Source organism: Drosophila kikkawai, chromosome 2L (genome assembly GCF_030179895.1).
Source record: "Drosophila kikkawai strain 14028-0561.14 chromosome 2L, DkikHiC1v2, whole genome shotgun sequence".
Lineage (NCBI taxonomy): Eukaryota > Metazoa > Arthropoda > Insecta > Diptera > Drosophilidae > Drosophila > Drosophila kikkawai.
In genome coordinates this window covers 11,387,555-11,406,884 of record NC_091728.1, presented here as the reverse complement: position 1 = coordinate 11,406,884, position 19,330 = coordinate 11,387,555, and the positions used below count along the sequence as shown (strand labels likewise).

Sequence of the window (19,330 nt, the reverse complement as noted above, 5' to 3'; positions counted from 1 at the left end):
ACAAAGACCGAGGAACGAAGCTGACAGCCAAAATGAAAAAGTGGGCCAAGTTGTGCAGCTCGATCTTATGAGTAGCGATTTGCATGGCAGAAGTCAACAGACAATTAAAGCCACAAACCACAACCATTGCCGAATAAATGGTAAACGAGGAATCTATATGCTGATCACGAACTTGTTGAACTGCTAAAAATTTTGGGCTAAGCGAAATGATAATGAGTATGTGGTTTTGTCTGTCAACTATTGAAATTATAACGATCTAATATTATAACATCTTTGCTGAAAGTATTTTTATATATTTTGGGTAGTCAAAAGTATAAATAAATTATTCCTTTTCAAAGTGATCCCCCAAAACAAAAGCCCCCAAAGATAGGGTGACTGTTGCATGGCCATAAAAAGGTCATCAGAGATTGCAACATGCTGGGATCTGAAATCGTTCTGTGAATCGTGAAGCGCCTGGCTCCAACCTTAAATCATGTGGGTGGATTGGCCACAAAATCAATGATAAATTGCAATTGCAACTTCTCGGTGTGGCCTCCAAAAATGATGTCAAAGAGAAGTTTGCTGCACATAAATTATCCAAAAAACTGGGAGATTGCAGGGAGAAAAGTCAAAGAGAGAAATAAACATGCTGGGTGGGTCAACCTGTAGGCAGAGAGCAAAAGACTGCCAAGCATACACTCCATAAGGGCCTTTGGAAGTCTGCATCTCCGGCTAAATATAGATGGAACATCTTGCGGAGCACTCGAATCGAGGTCGCCGCTATGGTCCGCCGTTTGAAGTCAGTGCGAGGAGGCTGCCTATGCAATTAGAGGAGATCACCGCACCGCACCGGCAGCCAGTATCCAAAACGATGCCGCGGCCCGTGTCTAATTAAGTGCGTGAATCTTGGCAAGAGTTGCTCGAAAAAATGGCCAGAAATAGAAATATATTTCAACACATTTCACTTTTTGGATGCGGTCCAAAGTTCGAGCAGCTTAGCCTGCCAGCCAATTGAAGTGTAATTCACTTCCGCTCTTGTTTGTTGACCAAAAATCCGTCCAAAAACCATGGAGACCGGCACAGCAGCATCTGCAAATAGCCATCCAAGGTCCGGTTATCAAACTGGCTAATGCCATGTCCAGTCGGGGTCCTTCGTCCTCCGTCTCCGCCTCCGCTTTCCCCCAATGACAATTATCATGCTACGAGCTCTGTTAAGCACCAGACCAGACTCCATTCCCCACCCCCGTGAGTTTGTGGAAAAGCCAAACAAAGTTCTGAAAACACAGAAACACACACGACCGAGGGGGGATTTACATTTGTAATTAGAAAGCTTTGGCCAAACTTTGACGAATGAGCACCAGAAAAAAAAAGAGGAAACTGCCCGAAATGAACTTGGTACTCCATGGAGCTTGATAGACTACAGGATACGTTTCTTTTGAAGTCATTACAGTATTTGGTTATTATTTGATCTAGATTTTAGTTTAGTAATGCATTTTTTAATTAAACTCTCTGTTTTAGCAAATTTAACAAATCAAATCTACAATTCCAAACGTCAATCTTATATTTAATTGGATAATGAATAACCTATTACCTTTAGCATGATATTAATGTACTCCTATCTATCTCTACCTATCTCTTAGTATTATCTAGGCAACCTTATTACAGTTAATTAGATTAATGTACTTAAATTAACTAAAAGGCCACTTCAAACCTAATAAATAAACTAATGGAGAGTACAAACTAAGTCAAACTTACAGCTTTCACGAGGACTAAATTACACACAAACTCCCTGGGCACTTGTTATGTTGACCAACATACTCGTAAACTTGGCTTATGGACAAGCTTTTAGTTGTTATATTCCTAATTGAAAATAAATGGCATAATAGTGGAGTAGAGGGACTGGGGGGGAGCCTAACTGAAGTGTAGTGCGACAACTGTACTTAAAAGTTTGCGCCTGCCTGATCACGTGCCGCCACTAATTTATGCAACAGAAGGCGCAGCCATTGATTGGTTGCCACACCCACTCCGCAGACTTTTCCCACCGCTTTTCCTGCCCCACACACCGCCTTTTCTTTTCGTACAACTTAATTTGTGCGCTGGAATTTATGGATGCTGCACGTGCAAAAAGGGCCCAGAAAGTTTTTACCGCCTGATTTGTGGTTACACAACTTTTTCGTTTCTTTTATTTTGTTTGCACGCAATTGTGAATTTCAAAACATTGAAAAAACGTGGTCTATTTAAATACTCTTGTGAAGTATTTATACCTATGCCTAGAAAACTGTAATGAATATATCTGTAGGATAATTTTTCAACAATTAAGTAGTGAAAGATGGGCTTAGTTCATCTTATAGATTTCTTCTATATTTCTATTTACTTTTTATTATAAAAATTATATCACATAATTTAACAGCAGGGTATTCAAAGTCCGTTTCCCAAAGTTAAACTTCCTTTCTTGTTATTTTATTTGTTTAACCCGTAAAGTTGCCCCATTGTTTTGTTCTCATTGCGGCATTGTGCAAGCCGAAGTCGACTAAATTTAGCCAATTGAAATGTACACAGAAAAAGCTTAGCCAACCGATATTCGTGGTATTGTTAACTTTAATGTTGCCATAAAAAAAACTGTGCATTGTTTACCAAAGGAAACGATGCAGCAAGAATTTTCATACCAAGGGAATCTATTTGGGAAATGAAAAGAATTTCCCTACAAAGAATTTAAAATGTGCTGCAATAATGAACTTCAATTTAAAGCCAGATGCTGTTTTCTTTAGCCAGCCAGGGCGTGGCGGAAAAGTCAAAGGGGAGTGGTTCAGGTAAGTCCTTCTCCATTGCCTGTCACCTGTGCAGATTTCGTTTAAGATACTGCAAAATGCACCATTTTTAAACGGAAAATGGAAAGCATAAGGAGGGAGTTTGCAAAGAGGAGAATAATTTTTTATTTGACTTAAGCGTACCTTAAGCAGGCAAAATTAATGAAAAAACTTTAGGATACAAAATAAAGCATAGTTTAAAAATCAATAAGGACTTTGTTGACTATTTTTATAACTTCTTTACCCTGAAAGTTAAGCTTATAAAATACCTTAAAATTATGCACATTTTCCAAACGAATTTTAAATATTATTTTCCTGTCAAATTTCCGTTTAACTTTCTCTATTCTTAAAGCTTTAAAATCCTTTTCATCCTGAGGCAGAGCATTTATCAAGAACAACAATGGTTAGGTTCTGGTCTTGGAAGGTATTTGAAAATCGTTCAAGCGCACTAATTCTTCCTATTGTTTTAGTTTAATTACATAATAATTGGCCTGTACGGTGCTGTGGATGTTTGTTTGCCTCCTGATGATAATAACTGCAATCAGCTTATGGAAAAACCAACAACCACACAAAGAGCCATAAATGCTGGACGAATGACTTTAGAAATTGGCTACAAAAGGCGTTTATTGGCCTGTTAAAGACAGGAGAGCGATGAGGAAATGGACAAAGGAGCAAGACGGGCAATTATATAAGACACAGCATGTGCTTATTTTGATTTAATTTCCCATTTAAGGCACACACACACACACCTAAATTATTTGCATACTTGATTGGGAAATCTCTTGGGGTGTTTGTGTGTGTGTGAACAGATTTGACGGTGGAAAGGGGAGGAGAGAGCCTTTTCCATCCTACCTTTTTGGCTTGCAGCTTTTACATGTTGCCTTTGTTTGGGACCGGAGTGGAAATCAAATTAGTAGCGTAGTAAAATTCATTTGAGTAAATTTGCACAAATTGCTCTTTGCAACGATAGTGACTCAGCTGAAAGGAGGTCTTTAATGGGAAGTCCGGTTTAAAAAAGACTTTAAATGGTATAAATATCGAATTAAAATATGAAATAGCTTAATTCTTGACGCCTATTTTCAAAGGTTTTATAGATTTTAAGAATAATAAATGTATTTTATTATTATTTGTTTAATTTCTATTTATTCTTATAATAATATGGTGAGTTATAACTCCTCAAGAATGATTTAATTGCAGTAATCTACAAAGACAACGTAAAGTTAATTAAAGTCCCTGTAATTCTGCAGTTCTGTTTAGAAAAACTCTTCAACCAAGTAAAGCCCCTCATTCAGTTTCTACTTAAAGTCAACTTTTGCGGCCTTTAATTTGGAATATCTGTGACTTTGACTCCCAGTTTTTCTTCTATGCGTTGCCAAGCACTGTCGCTAAAGTTAGCTTTGAACACTTTTACATTTCGCTGATTTTTCAAGAGTTTCGTTTTCCAGTTTTTCACCACTTCTTTTAGCCGCTGTGTGGTTCCAGCCACATTTGACTCTGGCCCAGGTCCTTTGGCTGGTTCAGCTGCTGGGTGTTCGTCGTCGTCGTCGTCACTCATTAGAAAAACGTTGCAAAGTCGGAAAAAAGTGCACTACGTGTTGCAGTGGGGGGAAAAAAAAACAGGAATGGAAACCCTCATGTAAAGTTTGCACTTGCAAAAAGTGGCCATAAAAAATAGAGAGAGGGTGAAGAAAAGACCAAGAAAAGTTTATTAGAAAGTTTGGACTGAACACGCGCCAAAAGAAAGGAAGCGCCAACTAAAGTTTAATATTTGATTTAAAAGTTGATAAAATTTACTTTAGTCTACGCTCAATGCACTCAGCACGGTGTTATTTGTTTTTATTGAATTTGTTCAAATGTGCCCTGGCCCTTCCAGAGCTTCTGTCCGCTCCTTCACAATTTCCTTGGCTTTTTTTTGTGAGTTGCACTTGGGTTGTGGCGCGCAGATTTCTCATTTCGCCATGCAAATATGAAAAACAAATGGGGAAATGAAAGCGGCAGGCAGCGTAAAGAAGTCTGTGGCCAGCAACAAAAAGGCTCTGCCTGGAAAATGGGGAGTTTTCCCAATGCTTTGTTTGCTTTGCTTTGCAATTGAAAACACGAAAAGTGTGATAAAAGGAGGCTAGGCATGGGCATTGTTATGAGTCAGTGTACAAATACAGTACTGGGGCGGAGTCACCAGGGGACAGTACAAGTTTGGCGGATAGATAAAGTATTTGCTTGGTGGTAGAGTGTATCCTAGGTCAGAGTATTACATTTATATTTATGTAAATCTGTGGTGGCGAAATATTCTTAACAAATATGCAAATATTTGAATGAACCTTTCCTTTCGAGATATCCAACAAATTTTCAGACATAAAATTATAGCCTTATCCATACTTTACTGCAGAGCAAACATTCGCATGCAATCAACTCATTTCGGTTTTTTTTATATTTTCCTCTATATTTGTGAGCCAAATTGGCAAATTTAGTTGTTAGTCCTGGCTCCTGCTCGTCAATAATATGTGTGTGTGTGTGGAAATGTGCAGTGCAATGCATGGCTTTCGGGGTTCTACTTCATCTCAAATAAACCCAATTTGGCGCCCATGTCACATACGTCAACGCGGCAGTGGCACGCCTCCTTTTCTGGGCGAGTTTCGCTGGCAATTTGTCAGCTATTTTTTCTCCAGTTTTTCGCTTTTCCCAGTTTTTATTTTTTTTATTTTTATTTAGCTGCATCACGTGCCACAACGGCGCACGTTTAGCTGAGCTTATCATTTTCTCAAAGACTTTGTCTGCTGGCATTTCACTTGTTGGCTCCTCGCGCAGTCCCCTGCTGACTATTTAAAATGCAAAGCGTCAACTAACCGAAAACTGACAAAGTTAAAATAAATTTTTATTTCATGGACCCGCCTTCTGTCTCTGTTTATATATCGGCAATGAACTTGCCGCAGATTCGGTGCAAAAAAAAAAAAGAAAGAAAATGTGCCAAGGCAGCGACCAAAACCGTCGGGAGCAAGGACTTTATTTGGGAATCTTGGCACGAAGCAGACGGAATAGTAAAAGAAAAAAAATGATTCAAAATTTTACCAAAAAAGGCTATTTGTGGCATCGAGAAAATCCTAGCCATGCTGGCTTTTTAATTTTAATTTAATAAATGCAGTGGAGTGCAGCGCAACCACTGCAGCTTCCGATCCACCATCGTCATTCCAATTCAATCAAAAGCGGAGCAACTTCCACCTGGCGCCAAATTGCTTAGTACGGCGGAAATCATCATTTTCCAACTCGTAACTGAATTTCAGAACAGTCGCCGCAGCACCGATGAAAAAGTTCGCCATACGCCCTGTGGTACGAATGACAGATCCACCTTCCAATGCACGACACACCCAAGCAGTGTGGTGTGTGTGTGTGTGTATTTGCGGAAATATTTTCACGTTGAGCCGGATTTGCATTTGACGTATAATGCAGGCTTCGGTCTGGCAGCCTTTTTTGTCATGTAAAGAACAATTAACGCGAAGAATAGGAGTGACTCATGATGCTCTCGGTTGGATTTTTTCACGTTTCTGCGGGAGCCTCAATAAGTGGGGAAAATGGGAGACAGCCAAAGGATTCGAGCTATTCATTGCTTAAGGGTCGTTTTTCCAATGCCAAAATGGCAGTTCGGTTTAAATTTATTAATCCATACATTACCCAGGACTTGAATAGCTTTCTTGGCCATATTTATGGGCAGTTAAACCTTACTCTGATTAACATAATTTTATTTCCCCCCACCTAGCGAAATAAATCTACACATTTTGCATTAAATAAAGTGTTATAAACTCACCATTTGCTGTTGATTCTTTGGCTTCTTGACCAGATCGGGCACCTTGAAGCTGGTAACCGCCTCAATGACCTCGGCCAGCAGGAGGCCATCCCGGCAATCAGCAGAGAGATCTGTGACCTTTCGCTTTGATTTGGCGCGTTCCAAGTAGTAGTTTGCCCAGTCTGTGTATATCTGAAATGGAATTAAAATATATGAATTTAAATGTTTACTAAGCGACAGACTAATAGCCCATTCAAGTTGTAATTATGCCCAAGCTGTCCCTGTCTGCAGCACAAGTTGAAATTCTCTGCACAATTTGGTTATCCGGAAATCATTAGCCTTCCACCAGCAACATATGCACAAGGAGTTGGGCAAACAAATTAAAATTGAAGACATTTTCCCTTCCAAAAGAGCCCTGGGAAGTCGTTAGGAAAATCTGTGCTACACTTTTGGCTAAACGAAAAATCCTTTTTATTTGTTTGGCAGCTTTAGTGGCCTTATACTTATCCTATTACTATATCTCTCTTCCTTCGCAATATCCTTTGAGTAGCTTTTCTTGCTTGACGCCATCCTTTGGCCATTCTATCATCTTTATCTATGCAAGTTTTGTGATATAATGTCGTAAAAGAATAAGTTCTTGGCGGGGTAAGTAGAGCTTGTGATGCTTTATGTCAGTGAAGAGAGACTAGAATTGACATAACATTTTTGGAAATATGATTTTTTAGGTCAGAAACCTTCTAATTCAAATGTAATCTCCCTTGAATCGAAGACTATATCTTTGACATTTTCCAACATTTTGGTTTCTCTTTTTAATTTACTTATATAATTTAATAATAAATCCTAAGAAAAACCAAAACTTTATGTATGATTTCCTCTTCTTCTCAAAGTTTGTTGCTTTTTGCTTCCCTGATCTTTAGGGTATTACAACTTTCCTTTTTTCCTGACATTATTAGCTTTGCAGACCTTTGCTGCCCTCACATCGTTAGCCACATCCTTACATAGTTTTTATTGTGCCCCCTGCCAGTTGGTAATCCTAATGCGGCACTCATATCCCCCAAACCCACTCGGGGGCTGCCTTCCTGCATATGCATGCGACACATTTTAAGTCCGCCTTGGTTGGCAATAAAAATATCTTGCATTGTACTTTTGCTATCTTTTGCCAGCCTTCTGTTTGTCTAGCTCCCTTTCCATTTTGTTTCTGGTCTGTTCTGGTGTGGTCCTTTACTGTTTAGAGCCGTATTCCATTTGGTGCCACGGCCAAGTTACGAGCGGGCTTAACATCTCAAAGAGGCAGACGTAATACAATGGACTGCCGCCAGGACTTTGGACTTGGCCTATGCAAGTTTTTCACTTTTTGCAGTCGGTTTTGTTGTCTGGCTTTAGGCTCGGGCTTTGGCTTTGGCATTGGACTTTGAACAATAATCTGAAAACTTGCTAGTGGGAAATAGCCGGGCAAATGTCAGTGTCACTGGCAACTGTGGCAACTCTGGCTTATAGACTCTAGACTCCCCTCAGTGCACAGTGTTTCGTTTAGCCAAAAAGTGTAGTTCAGACTTTTACAACAACTTCCAAGGGTTCTTTATGAAAACCAAACCACTGTGCGGCATATGCATGTGCAGGCGCTTTTCTGAGATACTTTTGTTTATGAGGCAACATTTTCCATTTTGCATAGACTAAATAAAATAAAACAATACAGAAGGTCCCTCCTTTCCATAGACTAATTAACTTATTTCCATTATTTGCCTCTTTTTTTATACGAACCTTTGCATAGTCACGGGTCAGGATGCCGTTGATATTATCGCAAGATCCTTGATAGCTTACGCAGCGAGCCAACATGTTTTTTCAGTTAACAGATTCAAAAGTTGATTAATATTATTTTTTACATTTTTTGTATAACACTTTTTTCATGCCTCTCATTAGCAAATACTGATTTAACACCTTTTTTTAAGGATTTCATTAGCAAAAAGTGATTCATTAAACGGGGAGTGAAAAGGCTTTCAGGTTAATGGTTCCAATAAAGCTTTTATACTTTAAACTATTTATGAATATATAAAACCCTTAAAGATTATAATTTCATGTAAAGTTAAAATAAATGTTCCAGACAAAAGCCATTGTAAAAGTACTCTTATGATACCCGTGTCTAACCCAGAGCATTTTTTATATACGCATACTTATCACACATTATGCACCTTTCAACGACAGCCTTGTTTATGACGCCCTCTCAGCGCTTTTATTTTCTCCAGACCGTTTCATAAATATAAAATTACATCCAGCGGCCACCCGGAAGCCAGGATGCTGGGAACATTGTGTATTTCTTGCTATTATTTTTTTTGCCAGCCCCATTAAAACGTCAATTATGATAAAGTTTTATTGAAACACCGTCCGCCAAACACATTTAAGCTTATCAGCAAGGCCAGAAAGAGCCCAGCTCTGGTAATAACAATAATAAAAAACATTAGGCGACGCCTTCACTTTCACCCTTTTCAAAAGCACTTCCCTCCTTGTACCTGGTAATGTGGGGTATATCGAATTTACATGCATTTAGAAGGGTTTATAAATTTTAAATTCTATGAGATTTCAAGCTACAAAAAGTTATAAAAAAAGCAAGTAAAATATAATAATTATACTTTCGTTTACTACTCTTAATAATCCTGGGTATCTGATATTCGACTAAGATTTCTTGCGGCTTCATTTTTTCTTTACTGTCCATATTTTTTTGTGAAATTCTGCGTTGAAAATCACACGCCCACTTGGGTAAACTAATTGAAAATGAAAGTGCCAACCAGAACTGACATCAGCAGCGGCCGACCCACGGCCGTCACTTCAACAACAGGTTTTACGGTGAACCTGGATCCCGGAAATGGGTCTTGCGTCCGGCGGCGGGCTCCACACCTTCTCCAGCTTAGATAGGCGGGGTAGTTAGGCTTATGCATAATTGGGGCCGACACCCTTGTCAGCGACAATTCAGATTTGTGTAGCGCTAGCAAAATTGCTGCCTTGATAAGCTTAGTATCGGCCGAAAAGGGGTTGACAAATCGTCCAGGAAATCAATTTTGGTCGAGTATGAAAAAGGTCACACAGCCATTTACGAAATGAAAGCCGCCGACAAACCCAGGACCAGGAACCCCAGCCACGCCCACGTTCTGAGGCTCTCATCTAGTGTGTAAAGGCTTTTGGGGGTTGAGTGTCGGGAAAGTGCAGAGGTGGAGGTGAACTTTGGGTCTGAGTACTTTTCTTTACTTTCTGCGAAATGTCAGGGAAATGTCAAAGTAATGATGATAAAAATTTTATAGCTTCCCAGAAATGTGAATAAAAAAAACAGAAAACAAAAAAATAGCTACCCCCGAGGGGCTGCTGTCGCGCTCCATGTTCCTTCTGTTCTTTATCAAAAATGGCGCGACGTTGGTACTTTAGTTTATTGGAATTTGCATGACACTGGCAGCAACATCAGCAAAGCGACAGGTGTTTGGCGAGGGAAAATTGCTTGAAATTTATGTTAAATCGAACAGCGATAAATGCTGTCTGCTGACTGTTAAATAACTCCATTGATGTGTGACCTGAGCCAGAGTGAGTCTTCTTTATCTCACCCTTGGCAGTCTTTAAGCTGCTTTCAGGATTTGCGAGAAACCTATCAATGTGAAGTCAGGTGTGTAGGTTTGGTTTAATTTGAACCCAATTTGGGTTGGCTTGTAAGGGCCAATTTTACAATTTAATTTACAATTTTGCTTAAATATTATTTAAGCTATGAAAGCACATCAAATGACTAAATAGGCACTCAATATTAGGCATAGCAAATCCTAAGCTTCGAAAATCAATATTCTCCTTGACAACCTGTTGCCAGCCTCTTTCACAATAAAGCTCCCAAATCTGTCTTTATCTTTTCCGCTGCATTCCGCCCAGCAATATGAGGAAAATCCACCCCAAGCCAAAGCTTTGAGTTCACCATCCCCATTTATACCTTATTAAATTCGATTGTATTATCGACTTTTATCGCATTTGACCCAACATTTTCAGGCATCTCCCACCCCAAACTGCCACCTGAAACTCAATTTGCTAAACTCAATGAAAGCCTTAGAAGAAGAAATCAAATCACAGGCGATTGACATTTGAAAGTAATGTCAAAACAATCTTGGACACCTTTTGGGCGGCCCCTTGATTTGGCCAGAAGAGGGAGGGAATCTGGCAGAAATAGAAGGGAAGTAGATTGATTGGGCAAATGTGTTGATGTGCCCAATCAACTGAGTTTCATATCAAAGGCGAGACGCTTGATTTGGACAAGAGATGGGGGGTGCGATGAGTGCTTCAAATATGACATCATTTAGGACAGGTCACTCGTATTAAAGCGACATGAAACTCTATAGATTTTTCATGATTTCATAGAATTATTAAGTAGTTAGATAGAAAGTTAATAATTTTTCAATTCAAAAATATTAGTAGTAGGAAATTCTCTACACATTTTTAAGTTTCAAGTTTTTAAATAAAAAATATGCTAGTAAATTAAGGCCAAAGTCTCACAGAACTCTTCAAAGTTCAATAAACTAATCCCTCTATAAACTATAGAGGTCCCATTAGCGTAGGTGTGTCCACTTAGCACAACTAAATAAAATGGAACACAAATTATTACGTGCTCACAAAGCCCACGCAGACACGGAGGCAGTCCCAGAAAAGTTCGTGGTAACAACCCTAAAATTGATAGACTCGCATTTCATTCATTAATTGCTAACAATTCGTGGCACAACATCACAATTAATTGAAAGCCTTGCCTCAATTCTTTTATTACCCATAACAACTAGAGGAAATTCCAGGGAAAACACACAAGGAAAACCAAAAGTAGCAAAAACTCAACCAAATAAATAATAAAAGTCTCAGGGCGAGACAGGGAAATAAACATTTTCGCTGATAAAAGTAAAAGTTGAGACAGAAACGCTTGTCAGCTGTCACATAAATAAAATGTATAAATATATATTTTTTTGGAAAGAAATAAACTAAACTGTCTTTGCAGGCACAATTCCTCTCCCCTCCGATTAGCCTTCTTCTCCACCGTCTCTTGACATCACTCGCATTTAATAATGACTACTCATCAAAAATTTATATGACCCTGTTGCCCCAGTCCTCATCCCCTGGCACCCCCATTGAATCGGCAAACTAAGAGATGGCAGGCAAAATAACGTCCACGAAAAACGAAACCGAAAAAAAAGGCCAAGATATATATACGACTTATATATCATCCGAAACTTTTGCCTCTCTATGACCGCGCTGAAGTGCCGCCGGCACTTTTATGGCAATTTGATAAGGTCCTTCGTGGGGAATTTCCAGCTGAGGCTAAGTGCCCGAATTAGTAATGCACGGGGGGGCAGCGCCTGAGAAACATCTCATTCCTGGCTTGCTGACTGTGTTATGGGTCAGATATGCGGATTGGCTAAAAAAGAATTCCGACAACAGCAATAAAGTTTATGAGAAAACTCTGACGAGATGCATAAAGATATTACAGGAACACAGTAAACAGAAATATCGATTCAAATCAATTTGTACACATTTTTTGAGGTACTTTAAATATTTTAAATGTTATAATGGAGGCTTACAAAATATCATTTAGAAAAAAAACGAAGATATAAGAGGAGCTACAAATTATCCAGTCTAATTTCTGTGACACGCTAGATTTATATAAAAATAAGATACTAAAGGATTCTTTAGTAAAAAACCTGCTGCATTTGTGTAATGGAAAACGACCTCAGCTGTCCTCGATTTTGTAGATTAAAATCAAGCACCCAATCGAGAGTTAACACTCATTTAGTTCATTAAAAATCGCAATAGTCAACGTTTTAATAAAACTATTAACAAGACCCAAACCCCATTTAGTAATGAAACAACAATCGGCTGATAGTTTTCCCTCCATTAACCAGCTTGACCTGCTTCTTCCACCACACATTCAATAGAAGGCACTTTATACAGACATTAAACTAATTGTGGGACGCATCAGTAGCTCGCTTAATTTTGCATAAAATTTGCACAAAGCCGAGAAAAATATCAATGGCCAGCACCGATGGTGGACCACTGGCAGGAAGTAAGGGCGGAGCCCTAGAGAACGGGATCACCGCATATTGGACCGCAGGATATATGTACATACATAGGGAAGGACTAAAAGCTGGCCATTGCGGCCAAGTCAATGGCCATACGGGCAATTGGGCACAGATGTGAGTTGGATTGGTTTGGTTTTGGCTGGCTCGAGAGTGTGAGTGACACGTGAGTGGGTTGACAGCCCCTCTCGGCTTCGTCCAGAGGCCATTATAGAACAATTGAAGCCACCCCTGGTCCTGGGTTGACCCGAAATCGATACGAAGGCTCCTAAAAATAGCCTCAAAATTCATTTTCATAATGGCTTGTGACCCAAAACTTGCAGCATTTCCTTTTTTCAGCCAAGTAAGAAAACATTTTTAATTATATTTTCAATTAATTATGCCGCAGCACATGGCGACTCCTTTAAACAAAATATAAGAAACAAAAAGAAAAAGTTTCTCGCGTTAATTTAATTACCGCTAAAATGCGAATGGAGGGCAGGAATGGGCTTAACTGCTTATTATTATGCCACACGAATGGCAGGGCCGTCGTGTTAACAGCTGTTAAGACCATGGCGTGTTCGGGCCAAGTTAACGGCCATGAGTCACCTGCAATTGACTCTGAAGGCGCCGAGTAAGGAGCCCTTCAATACGCCCCAAGCTTATATTACGCATACGCAACGAGCCACCAAAAAGGTGGCACAACAAGGGAAAAAGTAGCTGTGGGGTGGCAAGCAATCAGAGCTTGCCACAGGCAAAAGAAAATTCTTATGATAAAGGGAAAACTTCCCTTTCACAGCTCGTTTTTACGTTCAAATTTAAAGCAGCTTGCAGGGAGTTGGGGAAAAAATCAAAGTACAAGATTGAATAAAAGGCGAAGGACTAAGGAGGAAAGGAGGAAAGGAAAAGGTGGAAACGTTTCAGTAAGTAACCCGACTATAAGCATACCCTTTACAAAAGAATGAAGCTTGGATACAAGCACAGAAACCAGGGGATCTTAAAAGAATGATCATTTTTGAATAGGTTATTTGCTAACTTATGTATCATAATAAATCATAATAATTTCCCACATAAACTTAACATGCTTTACATGAATACAGCATACCCCAAACCCCAGGGATATCGCGCTTAATGAGTATGGGCTAAAAGAAAACTGTTGCCTAACGGCTTTATTGGTAATGAGCTAAAAGGGGTTCGGGTTTCAGCTGTTTTAGACATTTTGGCCTTTTACTCTTACCCTTTAGAAAACCCTTTTATAATGTAATTATTCCCCAAACAATGAATTACGGAGAAATAATGAGGTAAAAAAGAAAGAAAAGAGAGCAAATTTCAGAGTTCTGCTTCCTAGTTAATATTTTTCTTAGTGTGAAAACTACTAATATTATTAACCGCAACAATTACCACCCATTTTCCGTTAATGTGTGAATTCAATTAAATTGTTTGACAAAGAACAACCACTCGGCCTCTCCGAATATTAAATCATTATTGGTTGAATTATCATTTAACCGAACACAAATTGTATAAACGGCCACTGGAGTCAGAAAAGAGTTTTTCCACCCTCACTGACTTATTTATTTACACTTAATGAACTGCATCTGCCGAAGCACATAAATTTCACTTGATTAAACCATTTGGTGCACTATTTTCCAAGAACGCTTTTTAAACAAAAAAAAACGAAGCCGAAAGGCGAACGATGTGGCAATTAATCCATTAGAAACCAGGCAAAGGGGGGAAAATGCTGGGCACGCTTTTCCATTCTATTTCGAACCGCAGCGAACAGAACGCGAAAGTTTTTCCGACCGATACGCGACGTGATCAGCAACGAACTGAGAATCCAAGAGAGAAATTGGGAGCATCTTGCCCTCTTTCCAGTTGGGGAAAATCTATTTTTAGCCAGCAACATTTCCGAATCAGCCTGCAACATTCGAAATGTACAAAAATAAGTGAATGTAAAACGGAAATGTGGCTCCCTTTTGGATTAAGCGATCGTTGCCAAACGAAAAATCTGTAAACTCAATTACTCAACCCATTTGCTGAAAAATCTCAAATTTAAATTACAAAATAACAATTGGATTTGAACAGAAGCGAACGAGGAAAAAGTGCGCCAACACGCCAAATGCAGGCGCACAAAACAATGCCGGGAAAATATTCATGAGGCGGGAAAAACTCCCCTTATTCTCTACTTGAGTAATGCAATATCACTCAAGATAAAACGTTTTCAGTTTCAGTGGTTGAAGGCCGAAGCGCAGAAGATGGCGGCCAAAAGCAAATAAGTCAAGTCAAAATTAATTTACATTTGCAACAAGGTTAAACAAAGACGCCGATAGTATATCCTCTGCATACTTTCCGGGGATGTTTCGAACGGTAAATTGATAGGGCGGACAAAGGGCGAGTCGAGAAGAAAAGCCAAGATGCAAAGTCAGAGGAGGATGCCAGCCACGTTCTGAAGATGAAGCACTTTACAAGTTTTTCCAAGCTAGTTCTCGGTTTAATTTTCTGTTTAGTCAACTGTCAAGCCAGCGTAAAATTAGCATCGTAACCCTTGGACAGGAAAACTACAGGCAGGTGACTGCCAGTCATGCAACAGCTTTTCTTTTACATTTTCTGCTTTCTTTTTCTGCCACAAAACATGCCATGTCACAACAGAGGGGCTCGAGCATATCAAACATCAGCGAGTTGCTAAGAAATCACGAAAGGATTTATATATTTGAGTGCCACAGTGAAGCCAAAATCCATAAATTAATCTATTTGAAATATAAAGTCTATATTTAATTCAAAATTATGCTATTTACTCTATCATCTAGGTGCCTGTATCAAAAAGGAAATTCAATTAATCTCTCAAGCTAAACCTTTAGAAGAGGAAACGTTAAAAACCACATGGATACAACCAACAATGTATTTACAAAGGATTTGAAGCCACCATTGGACACAGACCACTTCCGGTGAACCCAAACTGAACTTTATCGATGCGACCCGTTTAATGGGAAGCCACTCGTGACAGCACTTCGTCTACATCAAAAGCAATTGTTAGGCGAAGAGCTAGCCCCTAGTCCCCTCCCTGCCACGCCACGGACCCAGACAATGCATCAACAATATCTAAATATATGCAGCTTGTCCACTCTCTCTTTATGCCAGTGCCACACGCTATTTTTACCAACAATTTCTGCCAGTTGACAGGGATCCGGGAGCCGCAACGGGACGTCTAGGATGGAGGAGCACACGACATTGAACCACAACATGGAGCAAGGACTTGGAATGGCGGGATGGGGCCAGAACAACATGGCAACTAAGTGGCCCTCCAAGTGGCTGGTTCCACTCACCAGGAAGGGGATGCCCCTCCAGCTTGTTAGTTGTTTTGCAAATTTCTTTCTGATTCCAGCAAAGTCAATACAACGAATTAGGGCTGACTGCTGACGTTGGCACTGATGAAGACTAATTGCAGTTAATGTGGCGTGAAAACTGCACCACCTATCGACCTTACAAATTTGTAAGAATCATCGAATATAAGTTTATATATATATATAAGAACCACTTCTCCACTCCAGACATAAACAAAGCGAAAAGTCAAAGAGTTTATGCCTAATTAAGTAAACTACTCATGTTAATTAACACGAAAGCAAACAAAAGGCGCGGCATAACGCATTCGGGGTATCAAAATTGTGGTTATTTATAGGACGCTGACAAGAGGCACTTCACAGCTGAGTTCATCCAATAAGAAGAACATGCCCCGAGCCTCGAGGGGAAAGTCAACAAACTTGGGAGTGGAGAAAATAGTTTTGAAAACCAAATTATAAAGTTCAAGGTCTGAAAAGCTATTGGAAGCCTCTATGGATTTTTGATCGTCATAACTTTGTAATTCTGTAGAATTTTTAAATATTTTTCTAACAAATATGTGAAATGCAGATTTTTAACTACATCCTGAAACATCCAGTTGCAATTCTTTCAACTAAGATAAAAGTTTATCCTTCAAGAAGCCAATGATGTGAACTTTGTGAGTTCATCTTAAAAATATTTCTCTCTCTCTGAAGATTTATGTTTCTGAGTCAATGACTGGGTATTCCCCAGTGGCAGATAAAGTGCAGGTTCATTTTGCCATATATATATATTTATAGAAACAACAACAGAAGCGGCTGTAGCAGCGGGGCATCATGTGCGCCACACTCCCAACTAGGCGTGTCTGTGCCTCTTTGACAAAATAAATTGCGTCAAGTTCAACGCCGCCAAATGCCGAAGTCAAATAGGGAAACTCTCTGCTAAAAATAAATTATAAAATAGCGACAAGTTGCGAGGAGCTCCGAAAGAAAAAACAGAAGAAGAAAAAAAAAACTGTCAACGTGCCTCATAATTAATTGCAACACCCCGGCGACTGGAGACTTCGCCTTCGTTATTAGAGCGACAGCGCGTGCGAGAGCCTCAAACAAAAACTGAATGTACGAGAGGCTGGAGCAAGTTTTGACTGATCACATGCGGAAGGAAAGAAAGCGGAAAAAATAAACTGACTTGGGGTAGCATTTTCCGCCAGCTGAGTTTCCCTGTGCCATAATGTATGGTCGGTCATTAGGAGTGGTTATAATTTCATAATTTTTCATGAAACGAAACGAAAGGGTTAAAGTTGTGACACAGGGTAATGATTAATTTTACCATAAAATAGTGAAATACTTGTATTTTCCAAATATTGTGTCAACCACAAATCCGTTTTTCGAAAAGGGCCATTGCAAAAGGCTATTTAAGACCTCTTTAAGAACTACTCACCCTTTGGACGGGCATCGTAAATTACAAATAAAACACAAATCACACTGTATTACAGCATATTAAACCATTCCAAGAACATCAATAAAACATAAAGAAGGAGGGCAAGAACAAGTAAAAGCCATGCCCTGGGCCCTCATCTCTCGATTTCCTCCTCTTAACTTTACGGACAATGCCACATTTGCATGTTGCTTGGCAACATTGTTGCCAGACCCGGACCCAAAGTGTTGACAGTTTTTGGTGTACAGGTCTGTGCTACCCTGTAATAGTGTAAAACGAGACCTCTTGTTTACTTTTTCACTAAGTTTTCATACTTAGTGGCTTGTGACAGTTTAAATGATAAAATGACAATAAGATCAGGTGAACAAGCGATTGAGCTTTAAGTCAATGAACACCTCCAATACATAATTTATATATTTTCCGTTTTAAGAGCTATCTACCATTACTAAAATATTTTTAAAATAATTAAAAGTATTTAATTATCTTCACCAGCACCCAGTACCTCTTAGTCGAATCATTTCGCACATAAACTATGGTTTACTTATTTTTCTTCGACTCTTAGTATTTTTTTAAAAAACCTTTATGCGGCAACTCGTCGGATGTCACATAATTATGAGCGTGAAGCACGCGTCTGCGGCGGGCGGCTTTATTATTTAAGCCTTTATGCGTGAGCATGTGAACTATATGCAAGTCCTATATACACATACTGAGGTATACGTGGGTATATATACGCCCGTGTTTATGGGAAGGAGTATTTGCCGGTTTTTTACGATGCGCTAACTAGGGCTGGATGGCATCCTACGGGCCACAGGCGCCTCTACGGAAAGCTTCCGTGGCCGTGACTGGTCATAAAGTCAATTAAATGTGTATAAATTTAATGAGAGCGTCAGTGGAGCTTAATGAGCCCGTAATGTGCAGTGCATGGAGAGAGCGATGAAAGCGGCTTGTTGGGGATTTCGATGCAAGTTATGAAATTGAGATTATTAACGGGCAGACAGGACACAGGTTAACGATGAACACATTCATCTGCAATCCTGCTGAACTTTATACTACATAATTTAATAATCGATTAATATAAAACTTCAATCAGGTACATTATTAGCATAGCTTATTAATTTTCTTTTAACTTACAGAGACTTTCATTCATATTTCAGCCATATAAAGGGACACGATTATTATAATTACTGTCTTCTTTCACTCCAGAGACTTTTAATACGTTTATAATCCACTTACACCTTATTATGTAGCATCGACAAAATCGACAGCATCGAGTGAACACAAACGAACTCGCAAAATCGGCTTACCTGAAACGAAAAATAAATCAAAAAGCAAATTAGAATGATAATGAGGAAAGCAAATTAAAGTTCTTTTAAATATGCAAATGTGCCTTCATTAGGCTAATTAGTGGCAACAGAGACTCCCAGGGAGGTATATTAGGTTACCAGTGCTTTAGGCCAGCATTTAAAATACTTAAAATTCCTTTTATATCTAGACCTCCTTCCAGCCTGGCGCCAAGTTCTTTTGTCTGGTAAATATTAAGAAATTCCTTGCATTTGCCATGAGATTCGTGGCTTCATTTTACGCTTCAAGTGTAGTTAATGCCACAAAAATTCCTTTGGTCTGCCAAAAAAAAAAAAGAAGCAAATACTCCCTGCCCATTGACCAGATGGCAACCATTTTGAAAGTGGAATGGGAGAACACGGAGCCAGAGCCAGCCATGTCAACCAGCTTCCTGTCTAATGCTCTAATATCCGTTTTACTCGTTATCCTTTTTCTTTGTATTTTGATTTTTCCTTTTTTTTTAGCTTCGTCTTACCCAGTTTGGTGTTGTTGCATTTGACATGTGTAAGTGGCTGTCAAGCGTTTCAGAATGATATTCCTGCTCTCGGCCTGCACCTTATTGCTGTTTCCCTTCCCGTTGTCTCGCCATTGTTGTCCTTTTTACTGTTTCCGTTGCTGGG

General features: G+C 39.4%; 1 protein-coding gene across 5 annotated transcripts in view; it reads right to left on the bottom strand.

The window, feature by feature from the left end:
• Positions 1-19,330, bottom strand: part of sick (sickie) — a 138,384-nt gene that overhangs the window by 87,616 nt on the left and 31,438 nt on the right. For 3 of the 5 annotated variants that reach the window (XM_070283533.1, XM_017178283.3, XM_017178278.3), the window contains one exon: positions 6,586-6,756. The exons of 1 other annotated variant lie outside the window; for it this stretch is intronic. In XM_070283533.1, the coding sequence (XP_070139634.1) occupies positions 6,586-6,756 (171 nt within the window). Of the gene's footprint in view, positions 1-6,585; positions 6,757-8,325; positions 8,416-19,330 lie in introns of those variants that run through there. One more of the 5 variants, XM_017178282.3, reaches the window with a different exon arrangement.